General features: G+C 41.7%; 1 protein-coding gene across 10 annotated transcripts in view; it reads right to left on the reverse strand.

Annotated features, from left to right (window-relative positions):
- Positions 1-16,079, reverse strand: part of TSPAN4 (tetraspanin 4) — a 390,254-nt gene that overhangs the window by 208,389 nt on the left and 165,786 nt on the right. Inside the window, exon 1 of one of the 10 annotated variants that reach the window (XM_048948852.1) lies at positions 7,665-7,952. The exons of the other annotated variants lie outside the window; for them this stretch is intronic. Within the exon in view, the coding sequence (XP_048804809.1) occupies positions 7,665-7,731 (67 nt within the window). The 5' untranslated portion in view covers positions 7,732-7,952. Of the gene's footprint in view, positions 1-7,664; positions 7,953-16,079 lie in introns of those variants that run through there. 10 annotated transcript variants of the gene reach the window in all.

The raw sequence follows: 16,079 nt of genomic DNA on the forward strand, positions 1-16,079 counted from the left end.
AGAGAATTGTAGATGATGATGTTCACCTATATTCTATGAAAATTCATTTAACTGATGTGTAGTTTACTAATATGATCATTACTAATATGATCACTGCAGGCCCTAAACTTTTATTTGTATTGCCAAATGCCTGCCTATGCTCTGAATCCTGAGATCTATGATTTATTTATTTTTACCACAAAATGCGAGCTCACCCATTTCTTGGGCACTTTTGTCCTATGGTCCTGTTGAAGCTGGACCCTGCTTGGCATTCTCCAAACTGCCCAGCATTGTTGTTCTGTTCTAAAGTACCTTTAGCTCCCATTCAGCATCTCCAGTTGTTTCACCGCTGCTGCTATCTGAATGTAGAAGTGTTGATGTAGGGAATCGGAAGCCTGACTGTCCTTCCTGTGTCACAGATTCTTTCTGCATGTGTGAGGGAGGAATCAGCCCTCCAGCTCCTAACCTTGCTTCACCCTGCCTTAAGATCTCTCCTGGTTTGGAACACTGCATACTGCTAACCAAAAGGGCTGCCCACATGTGGGTACACCTCCATTCAATACACATTCATTTCTGTTCCTGTTCTGATCATGAAATTAACATCAAGAAATTACTAGTTATTGATAATTCTAAATGTCTGCTTTGCACCATTTCCTTCCTATAGCCTTATTGTTAGCACTTTCAGCCACAGAACAGCCTTTCTTAGCTCTTCAGGTTCTCAGCACTGTACAGCCTATATGCTCCTGAGGTTCAATTGCTGTATCTCCAGGCTCCCTCCTCCCAAACCTGGCTACTTTTGATGCAACCACACACACATCAAGCCATGATTTCTACTGATCAAAAAGCCAGTCTCATCAGCAAGGGGCAAAACGTCAGACAGACAAAACCCAGGAAAGCTTTGCTGTTCACCATTTGGTAGCCATCAGCAGCTATGGATAGCAAAGCCTGCCCCCACCCTTAGTGGGGCAGACCAGTACAGCTGCTGAGTACAATCTGTGAACCAGCATGCACTGCTTTGTAAGTTGCCTGCCATGGGAAGAATGACAGCATGACTAAGCGGGCAGCCTTTCAACTGGAAAATTCCCTGCTCACTTCTCATCCCCATCTCTTCTGTAAATGCATGCTAACACAGGTAACCAGATGGTCCCCTTCGTGTTGAACTTGTGCTCCCATCTCCTGCTGAGACAAAGTGTCCCACACTCACTCCCTCCTCACAAGCCAGGGAGAGAACAGGTTCCTGGCTTTTGCATTTATTCTTCAACACAGATGAGCTGGGAAGTCCACGTAGGCAGCTTGTTTGCTAGCAAAGCCTCCTCTCCCTTTGCACAGAGGGCACAGCTTTTCACACCACTTCCCACAGCAAGAGAAAAGAAAGGCTTTAGCAGATCTCAGCAATTGGTAACTTTGATGAATTGTCTGGCAGTGGCACCTGCTGCTAAGGATACAGATGTACAAGAGGAATTAAAAGGCATTTCTCCATAAAGCAAGTGCAGATATGTCACTGTATCAATATGTTTTTTTTCTCTCATCTGATCAGTGAATTTTGCTTTGGAGAAAGAATCAATAAAAAAGGCTTGGGGACACAAATAACCCCAAATTAACTTTGCAGAAATACTAATACTGGGACAGATGATATAAGCAAAAGTATCCTTATGTGTCACTCAGAGAAGCAGTTTTTCATTCAGAGCAGAAATTTGCTGCATTCAAAACTTCACTGAATAAAGCTAAAAACAAAAACCAAAAACAAGCAAACAAAAAGCCATTGGTATGTATTTCACAGTAATAACTGAATACTATTACAACTGATCTGAGCTCTGTGGCTACCAACCCCTTATAACATAAACATTCATAGATTAGTTGAGTCTCAGGAAGGCAAGCTATTCTTAAGGGAAATTCTATTTCAGCAAAACAGATCAGAAGTTCAGAAGGAATTCATGCGCATCAACCTGCAGAAATATCTCCCATTCTGGTTGAGACTTCAGAAATAACTACAACAGAATCGCCTCTAGAATATTCATTATAAGCTATATGCTGTAACCATTGTACATAGCCCTCCCCTGAGGGCACATTTGTCATTTCCTCAAGAACTATCATGGGAGTTAAAAGCACTGAATAAAGACACTTTATTTGTTTATTTATAGTGATTTTCAGGGTGAATTTTCTTTAAGGTGGGCAATATGAGAGCAACGGCTCTTCAGTTCCTCATCTGATTGCTTTGGCTGTTCAGAATGCACAAAGCAACTGCACAAAGCTACTGTCAAAACAAAGCTGGGAATTTTCTGGCATCAGGCACATCCAGCAAGACTGCATCATTCTGGCTTAGATAGAGCAAAAAGGCTCTACTGGCTGCTAAGGGCAGACAGAGGAGGGGGAGGCAGGTTGGCTGTAGGAGAGGACGTGAGGGCCAGGTGAGCTGAGCCAAGTCCATGGTGAAATCCCATTACAGGTACTAATTCAGAGAGTAAAACTTAAACTAATCTGCAGGCTGCCCTAAGTTCAAGGGACGAAATTCCTCTTGTGCAACCGTTCTGGTTGCAGTCATACCACCTGAACTCAAACAGGGACCTCGCTCTCCAACGCCTGCTCTGGGCGTTTAGATTATGAGTTGCTTTTGCTTTGTCCTAAGAAGTTTGATGTTAGAGAAACAGGGCAGAGAACCTTGAGGGAATACCTAGAAAGAGATTAACAGAGTTCTGAGGAGTGTTTCACAAATAAACAGTTCTTCAACTTGTATTTAATGGCAGTTTCCAAAATGACCATTTCTAACCATTGCTGCATATCTGCACTACAATGCAGCCAACCCACAAAGGACTCTTGCCTTGTATAGCTTTGCTCCACTGTTGTAAATGTATTTTTAGCTGTCTAATAAAAAAAAAAAAAAGGGACCACAATATCTTTCCCAATCTAAGCAGTTTTTTATGTTCACTCATAGAAGCACTGTGCTATGGAGCTACAAGACTGTTCCCTCTCAGCTTGCATTCTGTTGGTTGAAGGACTTCTCATGTGCACATAATTCTGCCCAGCTTCTATTTTATATCTGTCTGCACACTGACTGCCAGGAATATTCCCTCTAACAATGTGTTCCAGCAGATTGCTCTATCAGACTCCATTCTGTAACAAGCTGAACACAACTGGCAGTGCTTAGCTCATGTTATGGCCTCTCCCAGCCCCACATTCTCTTGCCAGATAGCCCCTGCCATTGAATTCAATCCTTTTCTGTCAACACTTGGAGATCTTTGCCTCACAGGTAAAATTTGTAGCATGCTCTTGTCAACGAAGTGGGTTTAGTGTTGGCAGAGGAAAGCTTATGGGCATAAAAGCATCAAGAGTCCACTGCTTGCATACCACTTCCTTGCATATCAATCCCACAGAGTTATGTGCTTGTAACACATAATCCTAATAGGATGGCAGCATGTCAGCTACAGAAATTATTTTAGGACCTTTCATAATATCATCCTGCTAAAGACAAGGCAATTTTGTGAGAGGGAAAAAAAGTGACACATAACATTAATGCAGCTTTTACCTGACCTTGCTCACATACTACCTGGCTATTTGCAATTCCTCCCATAAAGTATGTCAAGCTTCATACTCAGAAATGAGATGTATATGGATGGTATATTTCCCATGATGAGGATTCCTAAGTTATCCTCAACAGCAAAGACTTGATACTTCACACCACAGTTCTGGCTGGAAATAATGTGGGCATCACATGCACTGGAATTCCCAGCAAAGACATGAGAATGCCTGAGGCCTGGAGCTGAATTTTTGCTGCCTCTTCCCACTCTGCCCCAGCTGTTCCGCTGCACCTCTCGGATTAAAGCGGGAATGCTGACAGAATGCTTCTCAGATGGGAACAAGAAGTCCCGGTCAGGGTTCTTCTCAGATCCGGAGAAGCAAAAGGCTATTTTAAATGTGCTGATTGTCAGGCACGTGGAAGACTCCACAAGGCTATGCCTTGGAGACTGGAGAAAGAGAACACTCTCCTAATTTTGGACACAGCTTTCCCTTTGGATTGTGGCAGCCATCAAGTGCCAAAAGTAAAGCACAGGGCACAGACATAGCAGTAGCTTCCACGGCCCACAGCCCCAGGCTCTAGCAACATGTGGCCCAGGAAATTGCTGAGCTGGAAGTAGTATATACTTATGCTTAAGCATCACTTCTAACAGATCTGCTGGCCTAATATCGTCTAATTGCTTTCAGCAGGCAACATGTCCCACCACAGTAAGTTCCTTGGGTTAACGAAACACGGTGTGAAAAAGTACTTTCCATTTTGCAATTACCACCTGAAAAATCAAGTGGTCCTACAGCTCATGTGCTATGAGCAACTGAGAACAAGCAGTCATTCTTGACTCACGTCCCTAGGTTGTTTACTACTGCCAAAAGGCTACTTATTCACCCAACCTCTTCCCTCTACTAGGCTATTACAGATAATAGCATCAGCCCCAACTGCAAGAACAGGTCATCTGGGGGGCACAGAGCACTGTGCCTTTTGCAGAGGATTAGGGACATTAGTTTCCAACTCAAAGCCTATAATCATGCAGAATTAAAGAATTACAGAATTGCAGAACCCAGAGAGACTTGAAAAGATCACCCAGACAAGGGTCGAACAGGTTGTAACTATGCCAGGCTGCACAGCCATTGACTTCATCTATTCTCAATGCCCACCCAGGCTGGAGGTTGCCATTTACTCTATTTTACTGCTTCATTAGCCTAGGAAAGTTCTATTATTAACAAACTTGAATATTCTATTCTGTGACAGAAGTCTTATTTCTTACCCTATGCCCACAAAGGGCTCTTTTTTTCCTCTTACAGCCAGCAGCCACTTACAGGTTTGCGAGGGATCATCAAATGCCTTTCCAAAGAACTCCAGTTTATGCAAATTTCCCTTTTAGATATTATTTAGACCCTGATCATTCACATCACACTTGTGTTACTTTGTTCAGTTGACCCACAGCTGTCAGCTACAGCTCCCAAAAGGTAAATGATATCCATGCAGAGGTTGTACTGAGCACCAGACAAGGATCACAGCCCAGGACTGATGGGCAAAACGCTAGGGCACTGCAGGATGGTTCTGCCCTTTGAAACAGCACTTAGCACTGACTTAAATTTATGTTGCAATCCATTGTAGCCCCCAGATCTCTTGCAGGTCTACTTATTCTTATAAGTTGATTATTTCTTTAGTGATACATATTGCATTTATCATTATTTTTCATATTTTATCCCCAATTTGTCGAGAACCTTTTAGCTGTCAAATGCATCTCCTCTATTTCCCACCTCTTCATAAAATCAGATCAGGCCTGCACAATACATATACCAAGCTATGTGAGGAAGGAAAAACTTTCAGATTCCAAGAAAGTATTTTTAAAATTAAGTTATGAATCAGAGTCTGAACTACCTTCATAATCTTTCCCTCTTGGTATCACAGGTGCAGCTCATCTCTAATGAGGTTTCACGGGATAATTAAATCTGGACAGCTTGGGCAAACATCCCAATCTTCAGTCACTCACCTTTGCTGACAGCCCTGGCAGATAGCTCACAGTGTTTTAATTCCTAACACAAAGAGCACATAATATCTGGAAGCACTGACTGAATATTTCAGACATCTCTCATTGCTTTTCTGCTGTAGGTAAAAATGGCGTTATCTCAAGTGCTGCATTTGGAAAGGACTTTCTCATGTTCTTGTTATTTTAGGCAGCGCTGCTACTAGTAAAATTACACCACGGGTTTTGCCATGTCACTTCTTTAAAATACCCATTCAACTATTTTTGTGCCATGTGGATGACTAACCTAATGTCCTGCAACATATTTCTAACTCTTACTGAAGGTCCCAAAAGGGAACGTACAGTGAGGGCAGCACACAGGAGATGAGGAGGCAGGATTACTGCATCTATTCCTGTCTTTGGACTTCATACAGCTCTGGGAACATCCTTTAAACTGTCTGCAGCCCATATTCATACCCTGTAAAATTGTTTTGGCAAGAAGAACCCAAAACTCCCACTTTAGAGGCAGAACACACCTCCCAGGAGCAATGCACCAGCAGTTAATTTGGCAACTCTGAAGAGGTTAAAAAAAAAAAAGTGGAATTAGCATGTACATCAGTGACAATAAGATTTTATTCACACAACATCTCTGCTGTAAAACCATTTTTATACAGATCGGAAGCTGAAAAGTAAAAAGATTAGATGAGCAAATTGTCTTCAAGGCTGAAATACAAGCTAGGTCCTATGCCCAATCCCACCGCCTCATCCACTAAGACATCTCAAGTAAAAATAAAACCACACAGATTTACCAGTTCTTGATGTTTGCTACTCATCCTGGATCTAACACCTCACTAACGCAGCTTATAGTATGGAACTACATTGATTTCCGCAGCCTTACTGCACATCTGAGAGCAAGACACTCACTTTTATGAAGTTGTTTTTCCACATGAGATTTCCCAAATTCACTTTATGTTGCAGATCAGCCTCATAACGTGGGAGCTGCACGACAAAACAGTATCCTCTACTCAATACCAGCAATCTTCAGGAAAGTAAGCTGTGCCAGCATGATAGAAGATAAAATCAGGCAGAGATAGCTCTGGCACTTAGTTTGCTAAAGCAACAGCAGTGCTACGTGGTGCCATGCTCAGTTAGCAGGCTCTTCTAATGCAAACCCAGCCAGCAGTATCTGGGGAGAGCACATCTCAAGGCGCCTGTGTTACAAGCCAAGTGCCAGCAGAGCAAAACTCAGGTGCCCACAGCAGTGCCAGGCACACAGGAACAGCACAGAGCAGGCTGGCACAAGCACATGCATTGCTTGCAGCTTCACTTCAATGCTGTGCCTGGCTGAGAGGTTACTGGGTGTGGAGCCACGTCCTTGTGCCCTGGGCATTAACAACAGAATCTGCACCCGTGGCTGACATTTATATCTTCTAGCAATGAAAGATCTAGCAACTCACTCTGGAATAAGGATCATACAGTTATTCAACTCACAGGGCATCAAAAACTGCATCAACATCAGTTTCACAAAGTCTTACTAGCAATGGCCTGAAGGTTATGTGTTTGAAATGTCCAGAGACCAACAACACATTTAAAAGTAAAGTCGGTCACAAAAGCTTTAGCAGCATCCTCACATCACTTTGAACAAGTCCTGACTGTAAGTACAACATTGTATCTTTCATGAAGTTGAGTAGATTTTTAATACTACTGAGAAAAATCACCTGAATTCTGTCAGAAAGGGATTAAACCCACACAGATCCCATACATACCACAGCACTGACAGTTTGAAGCTTTAGAGAGAGCTTTAAGTATCCACGTTTTAAATACTGTTTTCTAAATGTACAACTGTAGGAAGGCTGTGACAGAGTAATATTTACATATTTAAATTCCCAGGGGAATTTCTAGGCTAGAAAAGTTTTGGAATGAAGAAAAAAAACAAAAAAACCCTGCATCCAAAAATCAAGGACAGTCATACAAAACAGCATTCAGGTGGGAATGAACAGCAAAACCTGCCAAGCAAAACGCAACATCCCAGGTCTCCAGAAGCTCGTGATGTGCGAAGCTACAAGTCTGTGAAAGTAGAGCTTCACAGAGAAGAGATGCCTCGTTTCCAAGTTGTCGTTGGTTTAGTGAGACTTTGCACAGTTCAGCAGATTTTTAATTATTCACATTTAAGCAGCCACCAGAAATCAAAACAACGTACAATACCTTGATGAGAGTGCACCAGCAACACGGGTCCCTCCCAGAGTATGAGTGGAGCAGGGCTGGGGTTCATGGCAGCAAGCTGCTCCCCTCCGGCGTCCGGCCACACAGCTCTCGTGGGCGCTCTCACACAGAGCCAGCGCTGAACCCTGATTCATGATTTCAAGCTCCGGCCGTGGAATGCAGCCATTGAAAACCCAGAACTATTTTTACCCCTGAGCAGCCGCAGAATTTCTATCCCATAAAGACTTCCAAAGCTAATGCCTTACCCTAAGCGCACACACACCCTGAACCTAACCAGCTAAGATGCACGGTTCCCTGGCATTCGGTGTGGTTTTTAAACTGCGCAGTTGCTACCAACAAGACAAAGCAGCTCAGCCCCTGGCATTATTGTCAGCCCTCAGAAGTCAGACATTTGATCCCAGTTGTCAAAATTAGAAATTCCTCGGAAATGCTCCGCTTCACAAGATAAGATTAGCTCAGAGCAATGACTATATCTCTACAGCTCATCTTGTACGTCAAACTCAGCCTGCATTTAATAAAAATGCAATAACTCCTTCAGTGAGCTGACAGAATGCAGACGCAAGTGAAACCACTCCAGGTTTAATCTTCAGTTTTAAGGAAAATCACAAAGCCAAAGCAATTCCCCCAAATCCACAAGTCAAACAATAGCTCTTTATATAGAGCACATCCAAGAATATGGAATTGACTTCAACAATTAGCATCAAACAACAGCTAGACACCGAAATTGCTTTTCGAGACTATGTAGATATCTTGACCTTTATAATTAGAAATCTTGAACCTAAAAGACCATACCGAGTGTTCCTCAGGAAGAAAGAAGTCACCTTGTTATTTATGCCTCCAGAGTAAGACAACAGAAAAAAGTGATCTGATTTTCCCATAAAAGAACTAACCAGATTTTTGCAAAGTCAACAGTAATCAACACAACACTCAAGCACTTTGGCAGAGAAGTCTAGAAACAAGTGGACATACTTCACGGGTCCAATTGCCAAAAAAAAAAAAAGAACAACAACAAAAAAACCCCCAGCAGATTCACTGATTTAGCCTTTTCATGTCCCGCTGCTAACAAAGAAAAATAATGGCAGATGTTACACAGAAAACAGAAGATGCAAGACACACACCTACAAAGAACAATCAATTATTGGTAGTCCTTAACCTGTGGAAGTATCTGGAGGCTTCAGTAAGAATTAGCAACTCCACTCCACATTAAACACATCTTACATGAAAAAGGAGTCCCACTCACATTCAGCTTCCATGGTGGCAGAAGAAATAGCGTGCAAAAGGTGAGACTGGCAGCTTCAGAAAGAGGCCATTCAGCAGAAAAAAACCATAACCTCCTGTCTCCCAGAGTATTTTAGTGCAGAAAATCCCTAGATAACTCCTTCAAATAACAGCTGCAAAGTAACCTACAGTAGGTTAGAGAAGAGTATTGGAGATGTATTAGTTTGCCTGTCTGCTGCTGTGAATATATAGACGGCATCCATCTGCATCTGGCCTTCTGGTACTTCTGCAATGAGATGACTCTCCCAGACTTTGTTACATTTTCAGTGACACTCTAGAAATCCCATCAGCAAAAAGAAGTAGAGAGAGAATATGTCCAGTTAACAAAAGTACCTTCACATTTCTATCACTTTCCACTTGAGGTTTAGGATGCACATGTTGCCTACAAGCTAAACACTTGTTCAGGGATGGACTTGTTCAGGGATGGACTGGGGATTCAATGATTTGAGGCGCAAGTAAGAGAAAGCATAAGACACTGATTACAAAGCCCTTTCCTTACCAACAGAATATTTACATTTCTCACTGCATACAAGTGATAGAATTCAGCACGGGTGGGTTTTTTCCTTTAATTAAACCTAAGGCTGCCTGTTAATTTCCGCTTTCAATAGCTCATTTAGCAAGCTTCAAACTTTGTGAAAACCAGAAACTGAAGAGCCAAGATCATCTCCCCGGATTTTTAACCATGCCCTCTCAGAGACTGCCAACACTAGAAAGGAAACTATTCACAATTCTCCCACAGGTGCACTCAGTGATTTGTTTAGAGATGCTGAAGGACTGGTCAAACTGGGATTAGCAATAAGAGGCCATCTGTGAGGGCCTCAGAATTTACTGATTTGTTTCTAAATTAAGAATTTCAAAGTTATTTACACCTTTTCTTACAAAAGCTAATCTTTTCCCCTCTGTCTTTGATTTTATCCCTTATGAAAGTGGTCTGGGATCAGTATCAAAAAGGGAAGAAAAAAAAAAAAACAAAAAAAACCACCAAAGCCTAGCATGAACCCAAGACTTTTAGGTATCAAAAGACTGAATTACAAAGCATAGCACAGTAGTCACCAGGCCAGTTACCAGAGAGGCTTTAATATATAAGGAGGGAGGAAAAGAATGAAATGGAAAAATAACAGAATTTCAACTTGTACCAACCTACTTTTTTTCCCCCCATTTAGAAAAAAAGCAAACTACTTCCCTCACTTGAGAGTTAGAACTACGTAAGGTATCTTTGCAGATATTTTCAGGCATAATCCCAAAACACTTTTTGTTGAAGAGCCTATGTGCATAAAGGAAAAAAATCTATAATGGAACTAATGATCATTGATGATAAACTGTCCATGTTCCCAAAGACCAACAGAAAAAGGAACCTGAAAACTTCATCAGTTTTAGTGTCAGCATTCAGGGAGAACATCAAATCATCAAAACTAGCAGTTACAAAGCAGAAAGTCAGAGTTCTTTCTTTTGCTCTTCAAGAAGTACAGCCAGGGCTGTCAATCCTGCTTAAATAGAACGCGAAGGGAATAACCTGAGTGCTGATGTAATTGCTGCCACTTTCTTGCACCACTAAGGGAAACTATACAGAGATGTCACGTCTCACCCTTAAGGAGATTCCTAAAAAGGAGAATTTCCAGCTTCAATCCCCAGCTAACTTTCTGGTAATCCTTTTGTACTTGCATGCAGAGTGACCAAGCATGAAAAGACGCTCACAAACACGCTTATTTCTTCTTCAGCAGCCTCAAGTGCTAGTAGTCATAAATAGTTGTCATCACTGGCCATCCAAAATGCACATCCATGAGAGAGAGAAACAGCTGTACAGCTACCAATAGCCATGTTTCCAATCACAACACAGGCAAGTTGCTAACTGCAGGCTTTATGCGCAGCTCATGTCACTGCAATGTCACACCCAACACCTTGAGGAGTCTTACCTGCTTCACTGGGGTGAGAGGTGACAGAGGTCGAGAACTGACTTGACTTGCAATGATACAAAACCACTCTGACAACAAGGGAAAGCTCAGGCTGCACCACTTGCACTTAAGTACTGTTGCAAAGAGGAGGAAAACTGGTAACAGTGGCAGTTTCTGCTTGAGACTTGGCACTGCTGCAACCCTATTGCTCATGCTTGGAAGTGCAAGCAAGACAAGAATTAATGCTGTATATCTTGTTTCTTCTCCCATCTCTTAAAACATTTGCTCACTGTTGGAAAGAATATGGGGACAGTGAAATTCACAGCTAAAGCGCACTCTTCATGTGGCTACCTGTGATTTTTGGCTTCTTTTATAGAAAAATATCTCTTGTTAGACACTGCAAAATGTATAAAATCAGGAGTTTCTTCCAGAAATTCCTGCAGGCACCTTCCCTAAATTCTTTCTTGGATCACAGCCTATTTTTCCCTCCTCGTTTCTTCACTTACCTCCTTATTTTAGTTCACTCTCCTACATCAATAGCTAGAATTTCAGCAATCTCTGTAAATATACACACACTATGACTGTCAGAGTACCTTGTGAAGAAAAAATACACATATGTATCACCTGCATTACTACGTTCATGTGACTGCTCCTTGTCCAGTTCTTTAGAATACAAACTGGGAAGAAATGGAGGATCAAACAGTCACTGTAGGACAGTAACACAAATGCACATCATTTTTACTTTTTTTTAAATGGAATCACACCTGTAGAATTCAACAACAAATAGACTTTTTTTCCAAGTAGATGTGGAACAAATCAGAGAAAAATTGCTACTTCGCTTATATGGCTTGCAGCAGAGGCCTTCCTTATCCTAAAGCTTTTTGCAGGTAGCAGTGCCTATTTAGCTATGCTAAAACATTTTCCAGCTAAGAAGAGAAAATATATATATACACACACATTTTGGTATTTGTGAGAATCAGCCACAAAGCACAGCTTTCCCATACATCAGCTGTTCTCCAGGTAAATCCAGTTGAATATTTTGCATTTACCCAGGGCTCGCATACATCTGAGAGTCTTAACCACATCCACTGTGCACAGCTAAGCATAGTAGCATGCAATTAGCTCAGGATTTATCAGAATAGGCTAAAAGACAGAAGACAACCATAACTATGTTAGCTGGCACTTCTTGTAGCTTCCCAGCTATGTTCCTAAAGCAGGGGAGCTAACCTCCTCAGCTCTAATTGAATGGTACAAGAAAAGTAACTGGTGAAGGGTGCTCTTATCTGGGAAAGCTGAATGTGATTTATACAGCTTAGACATGGTAATCAATAAACAAAGCTGTGATCAGAGGGTGGCAACCGAACTTTGGCTAATCATAGTGGGGCATCTTCTATCTGACAGATCAAATCCTGAACAGGAGTCTCAGCAAGGGGCTGGATGCCAGCAGTTTCTCAGCAGTACGTGGAACAGTTTAGTGGAACGGTTGCTACTGAGAAAGAAATCTGAGTGACACATTCAGCATTGAGCTGGATGTTGCAGGTCTGATCACCTGGAGGTGGGATTCAAAACATACTCAGCAGCAGCCAGTTCAGGTGATCAAATGAGCTGCTGCTACTTTCTGGTACCAGATCCCTGGGAAAGGGCAGCCAGTGGGAAGCAGGCATAGAACAAAGCACGCACTGCGAACTGCTGCACACACCACAAGTCTAAAAGGCATAACAGCATGCCATAGACATTACATTACAGCACTCAGCAAAAAAAGAGAGGATTAAATGCAATTTCTTCTGACATATACATATGTATATACCCCTTCCTTCCAAGTGTTAGCCACCTGCATCAAAGTTCTTTGGATACAAACTCTGACTACCACAGTTGTGCTCCATCATCATGATTTTCCTGAAGGTTGTCTGCTTCCTCTAGGAACAATCAACTGATCAACTAAAACACAATACTTCTCCCACAGAATCTTTCCTCACGTACTTCTTTAGATCACCAAATCTAGCAAAACACAATCACTAAGGTGTTAGTAATAAGCACTATCACAAAGATAAAGATTCTAAAGGCATTATGCACCTCGCTTATTTATACGCTTGGAAAAAAGCCAGCACCTAAAAGGCAATAACAAATATATGACCATTTTCTTCTGCTTGTGCAGTCATATCTTCTCTGAAGAAAAGAGAAAAAGCAAATTTTCAAAGGAATGTAAAAAATCAGAGCTACGTGGAGGTGAACACACTTATCATAAATGAAAAGCACCAGTCATTTTGTCATTTGGAATAAAATACTTCCATGCATTCTCTCAAATACTACTGTTCTACCATCCTTACAGAGGCTGGTATTTAAACTTTCCTTGAATTCCCTGGTGCCTCACAAAGATTCATCAAATGTAGCTTCTAGTCCTGCTTCACAGTTCAGCATTAACTCACGCACGTTCAACTCCTTGTAAACACTGTTTCTTCCTGAAAGCACTAATTTGCATCAACGATGCATCACTGTGCTGCTCAAGCACCATGGACTGGCACAGCACCAGCCTGTTCTGCAGAATGCCACAGGCATATCCCTGCTAAGGATTCAGCATCTGTATTTGAAAGCTATGGGTATCATTAGTTTGCATCACGCTGAGCAACTGAACTTGGAAATTCACAGCCAAACACTGGATGAAGCATTTCTTGAGAGTTAGATATGTGTAAAAATGACAACAAATGAGCAGACAAGCAACATCAAGAAGGTGGATAAAGAATGCAGGAGGATTTATAAACACTGCCTACCTTTCCCTCCAACACAGATAACGACGCACTGTCAAGATTTTCTATTAAACCTTTACAGCACTAAGATCTCAATGTGCTGGAAATAACCCAATGCAATGCATTGGAAAATTGTTAAGCCATAATCATTTTAGCTAAGAACATCATATTTATGACAGCTTCACCATGTTCATTACAACTTTGGCAAAAATGGAAAGCTTTTTACTCCCCATTTAACAGCTATTTTTGTCAAGGCCAGCACTGCTATACCAGAGTACTAGAAGCTCTGGCTGCATTTTAATCAGAACCAGTCACTCCTTCATTTTAAGCTGGAGAACAGAGTTGAGACTTGTTTGCCTGTCTGCTGTTGTGAATGTATAGAGAGCATCCATCTGCATCTGGAAAAATGCAATTCTACACGTGGCCTTTGCAACACACATTTTCTCCCAAAGCTACAAATTATCCAAGCAGGTAAAGGAATCCAGGAAAGCCAAGAGAGAGAAAATTCTCCAATCCCTCACTAATTTCTAATTAAGGAAAGAAATTTAATTTTTACCAAATTAGAGCATGCATAGCTCTTCTCACACAAACACAACAATGAGAAACGTTTGGCTAGCACTCCTTTTTCCAGCCACTCACTTCCCCAAAGCAGCAACTGTGACTGATGCCACTCCACTCTGACTGCAGGCTTCTCATCCCTAGAGCTACACTCTACTATAGTGACTAAAGCATCAGGCTGAGATTTGGATGATTATGATTCAAATCTTGGCTCTTACACAGCCACTCCTCTGATTTTGGGTGAATCATTTAACTGGTACTCTTCTCTGTTTCCAAACTACACTGTCGATTCTATATTACCCTATCTACTTTCTGTCGTACTGTACAAATAGGGTTGGATAGCTGGGATACCAGAAATAATCTTGCACAGCATATAGTTCTGTGGAATCTAATTTCACTGAGCACAAAGAGTAATCAACTTTTTTGAAGCTGCCTGTGCTTTTGTAGTCTTCTACTGATGCTCATTCCTGTCACCTGCTAAGGTGATCATCAGAAATGGATGGCAGCAAGCTTTAGCATTATCACTGTTCATGTTCATATCCTCACCAAATCTATATTAAATCTTCCTGTAGGAAGAAGCTGTGGACCTTTCTTCCAAGATGAAGGAGGAACTCATTTCTGTAGTACGAGAATATACGTTACAACTACAATTCTTAAATCACAAGCATGACATGCAACTGATGAGAGGATGGTAAGATGAACATTTGAAGCACACTGATAATACCCTGACTCGAGTCGCAAGAAGATCATGACTGGCAAGGGTAGTTACCACTTGCCCAACAAGCAGCATCTGCAGAACATTACAAACTGTGGATCGCTTCTACCCCTACGCAAGGGAAGAGGGAAACAGAGGGAAACTGCTAGCTGCAGTCAAAGCTGGCAGCAGTTATCCTCTCCTGAAGTAACTTAGCTAGTGGGGGTAGTGCCAACAGTCCCTAAGGTTACATTCTGTGAACAGAGTAAAAGGATGGGAACGCAACTGCAGTTCTATCCTTCCATTCCTTTCTTCTCTTCTTTCTCAGCGGTGGAAGAGACAGAAAAATATCTGCTCCCTTCTTTTGCTCTTTCCTCATGTCCCTTCCTAATGTCTTTTATAACACCTTGATGTCTAACTATGGGCCAAATAATATGGAGCTGTTACTTAAAGAGATATTTCACATTACAACCGTGCAATAAAGAGAAAACTGCCATAAGCAGAACAAAATAAAACTAAGAAAATGCAAACTAGATGACCACTGCCATATTTTGCCTATTTACCTTTTCTTATGGCATCCATAATGGCTCTTACCCATAGCAACATCTACAAGAGATATACTTTCTTATCTCCCCCCCTCTTTCATCCTGAAAATCAATGATCAGTGTGAGGCACAGCTTGATTCAAAAAGGAAACCTTCCATACACCAAGATATGTCGAGGCATAGAAGAAAGGCAAGAAATCCCATTCACACCAAGAGCATAGTCACTTAGTGGTTGAATTACCCACAGAAGGAAAAGAGACTTCCTCCTGAACAATTCCCTCCAAGAGCTTTCAGACGTCGGCTACTTCTGTGGCCTCATCCATGAAGTATAAACTTTTTGTCACAGGGACTTACACATTTTCTGAACATTAAGACATTTACGGATGCTCACACTTTACACTGCTTTACAAAAGGAGAGTCTGATTACTACAGTATAAGACAGGCAAAGGGATTATGGTTTTAAATGCATGCAGCAGGACTTGCAAAAGCTGATTCCTGAATAAAGCGGGTCACAGAACTTAAGATGCTGGCAGGATCCCCATAAGGAAATTCAACAGCATTATGGTAAATTCAACTGCCTCTTCTTCCACTCTTTATCTAAGGGTACAGCACCATGATCCCAAAACCCTGCTCCTTCATTATCTTTGCTGTGCTGTACATTAACACCTTAACTACATTGCCCCAGAT

The sequence above is a fragment of the Lagopus muta genome, chromosome 6 (assembly GCF_023343835.1).
Source record: "Lagopus muta isolate bLagMut1 chromosome 6, bLagMut1 primary, whole genome shotgun sequence".
NCBI classification, from domain to species: domain Eukaryota; kingdom Metazoa; phylum Chordata; class Aves; order Galliformes; family Phasianidae; genus Lagopus; species Lagopus muta.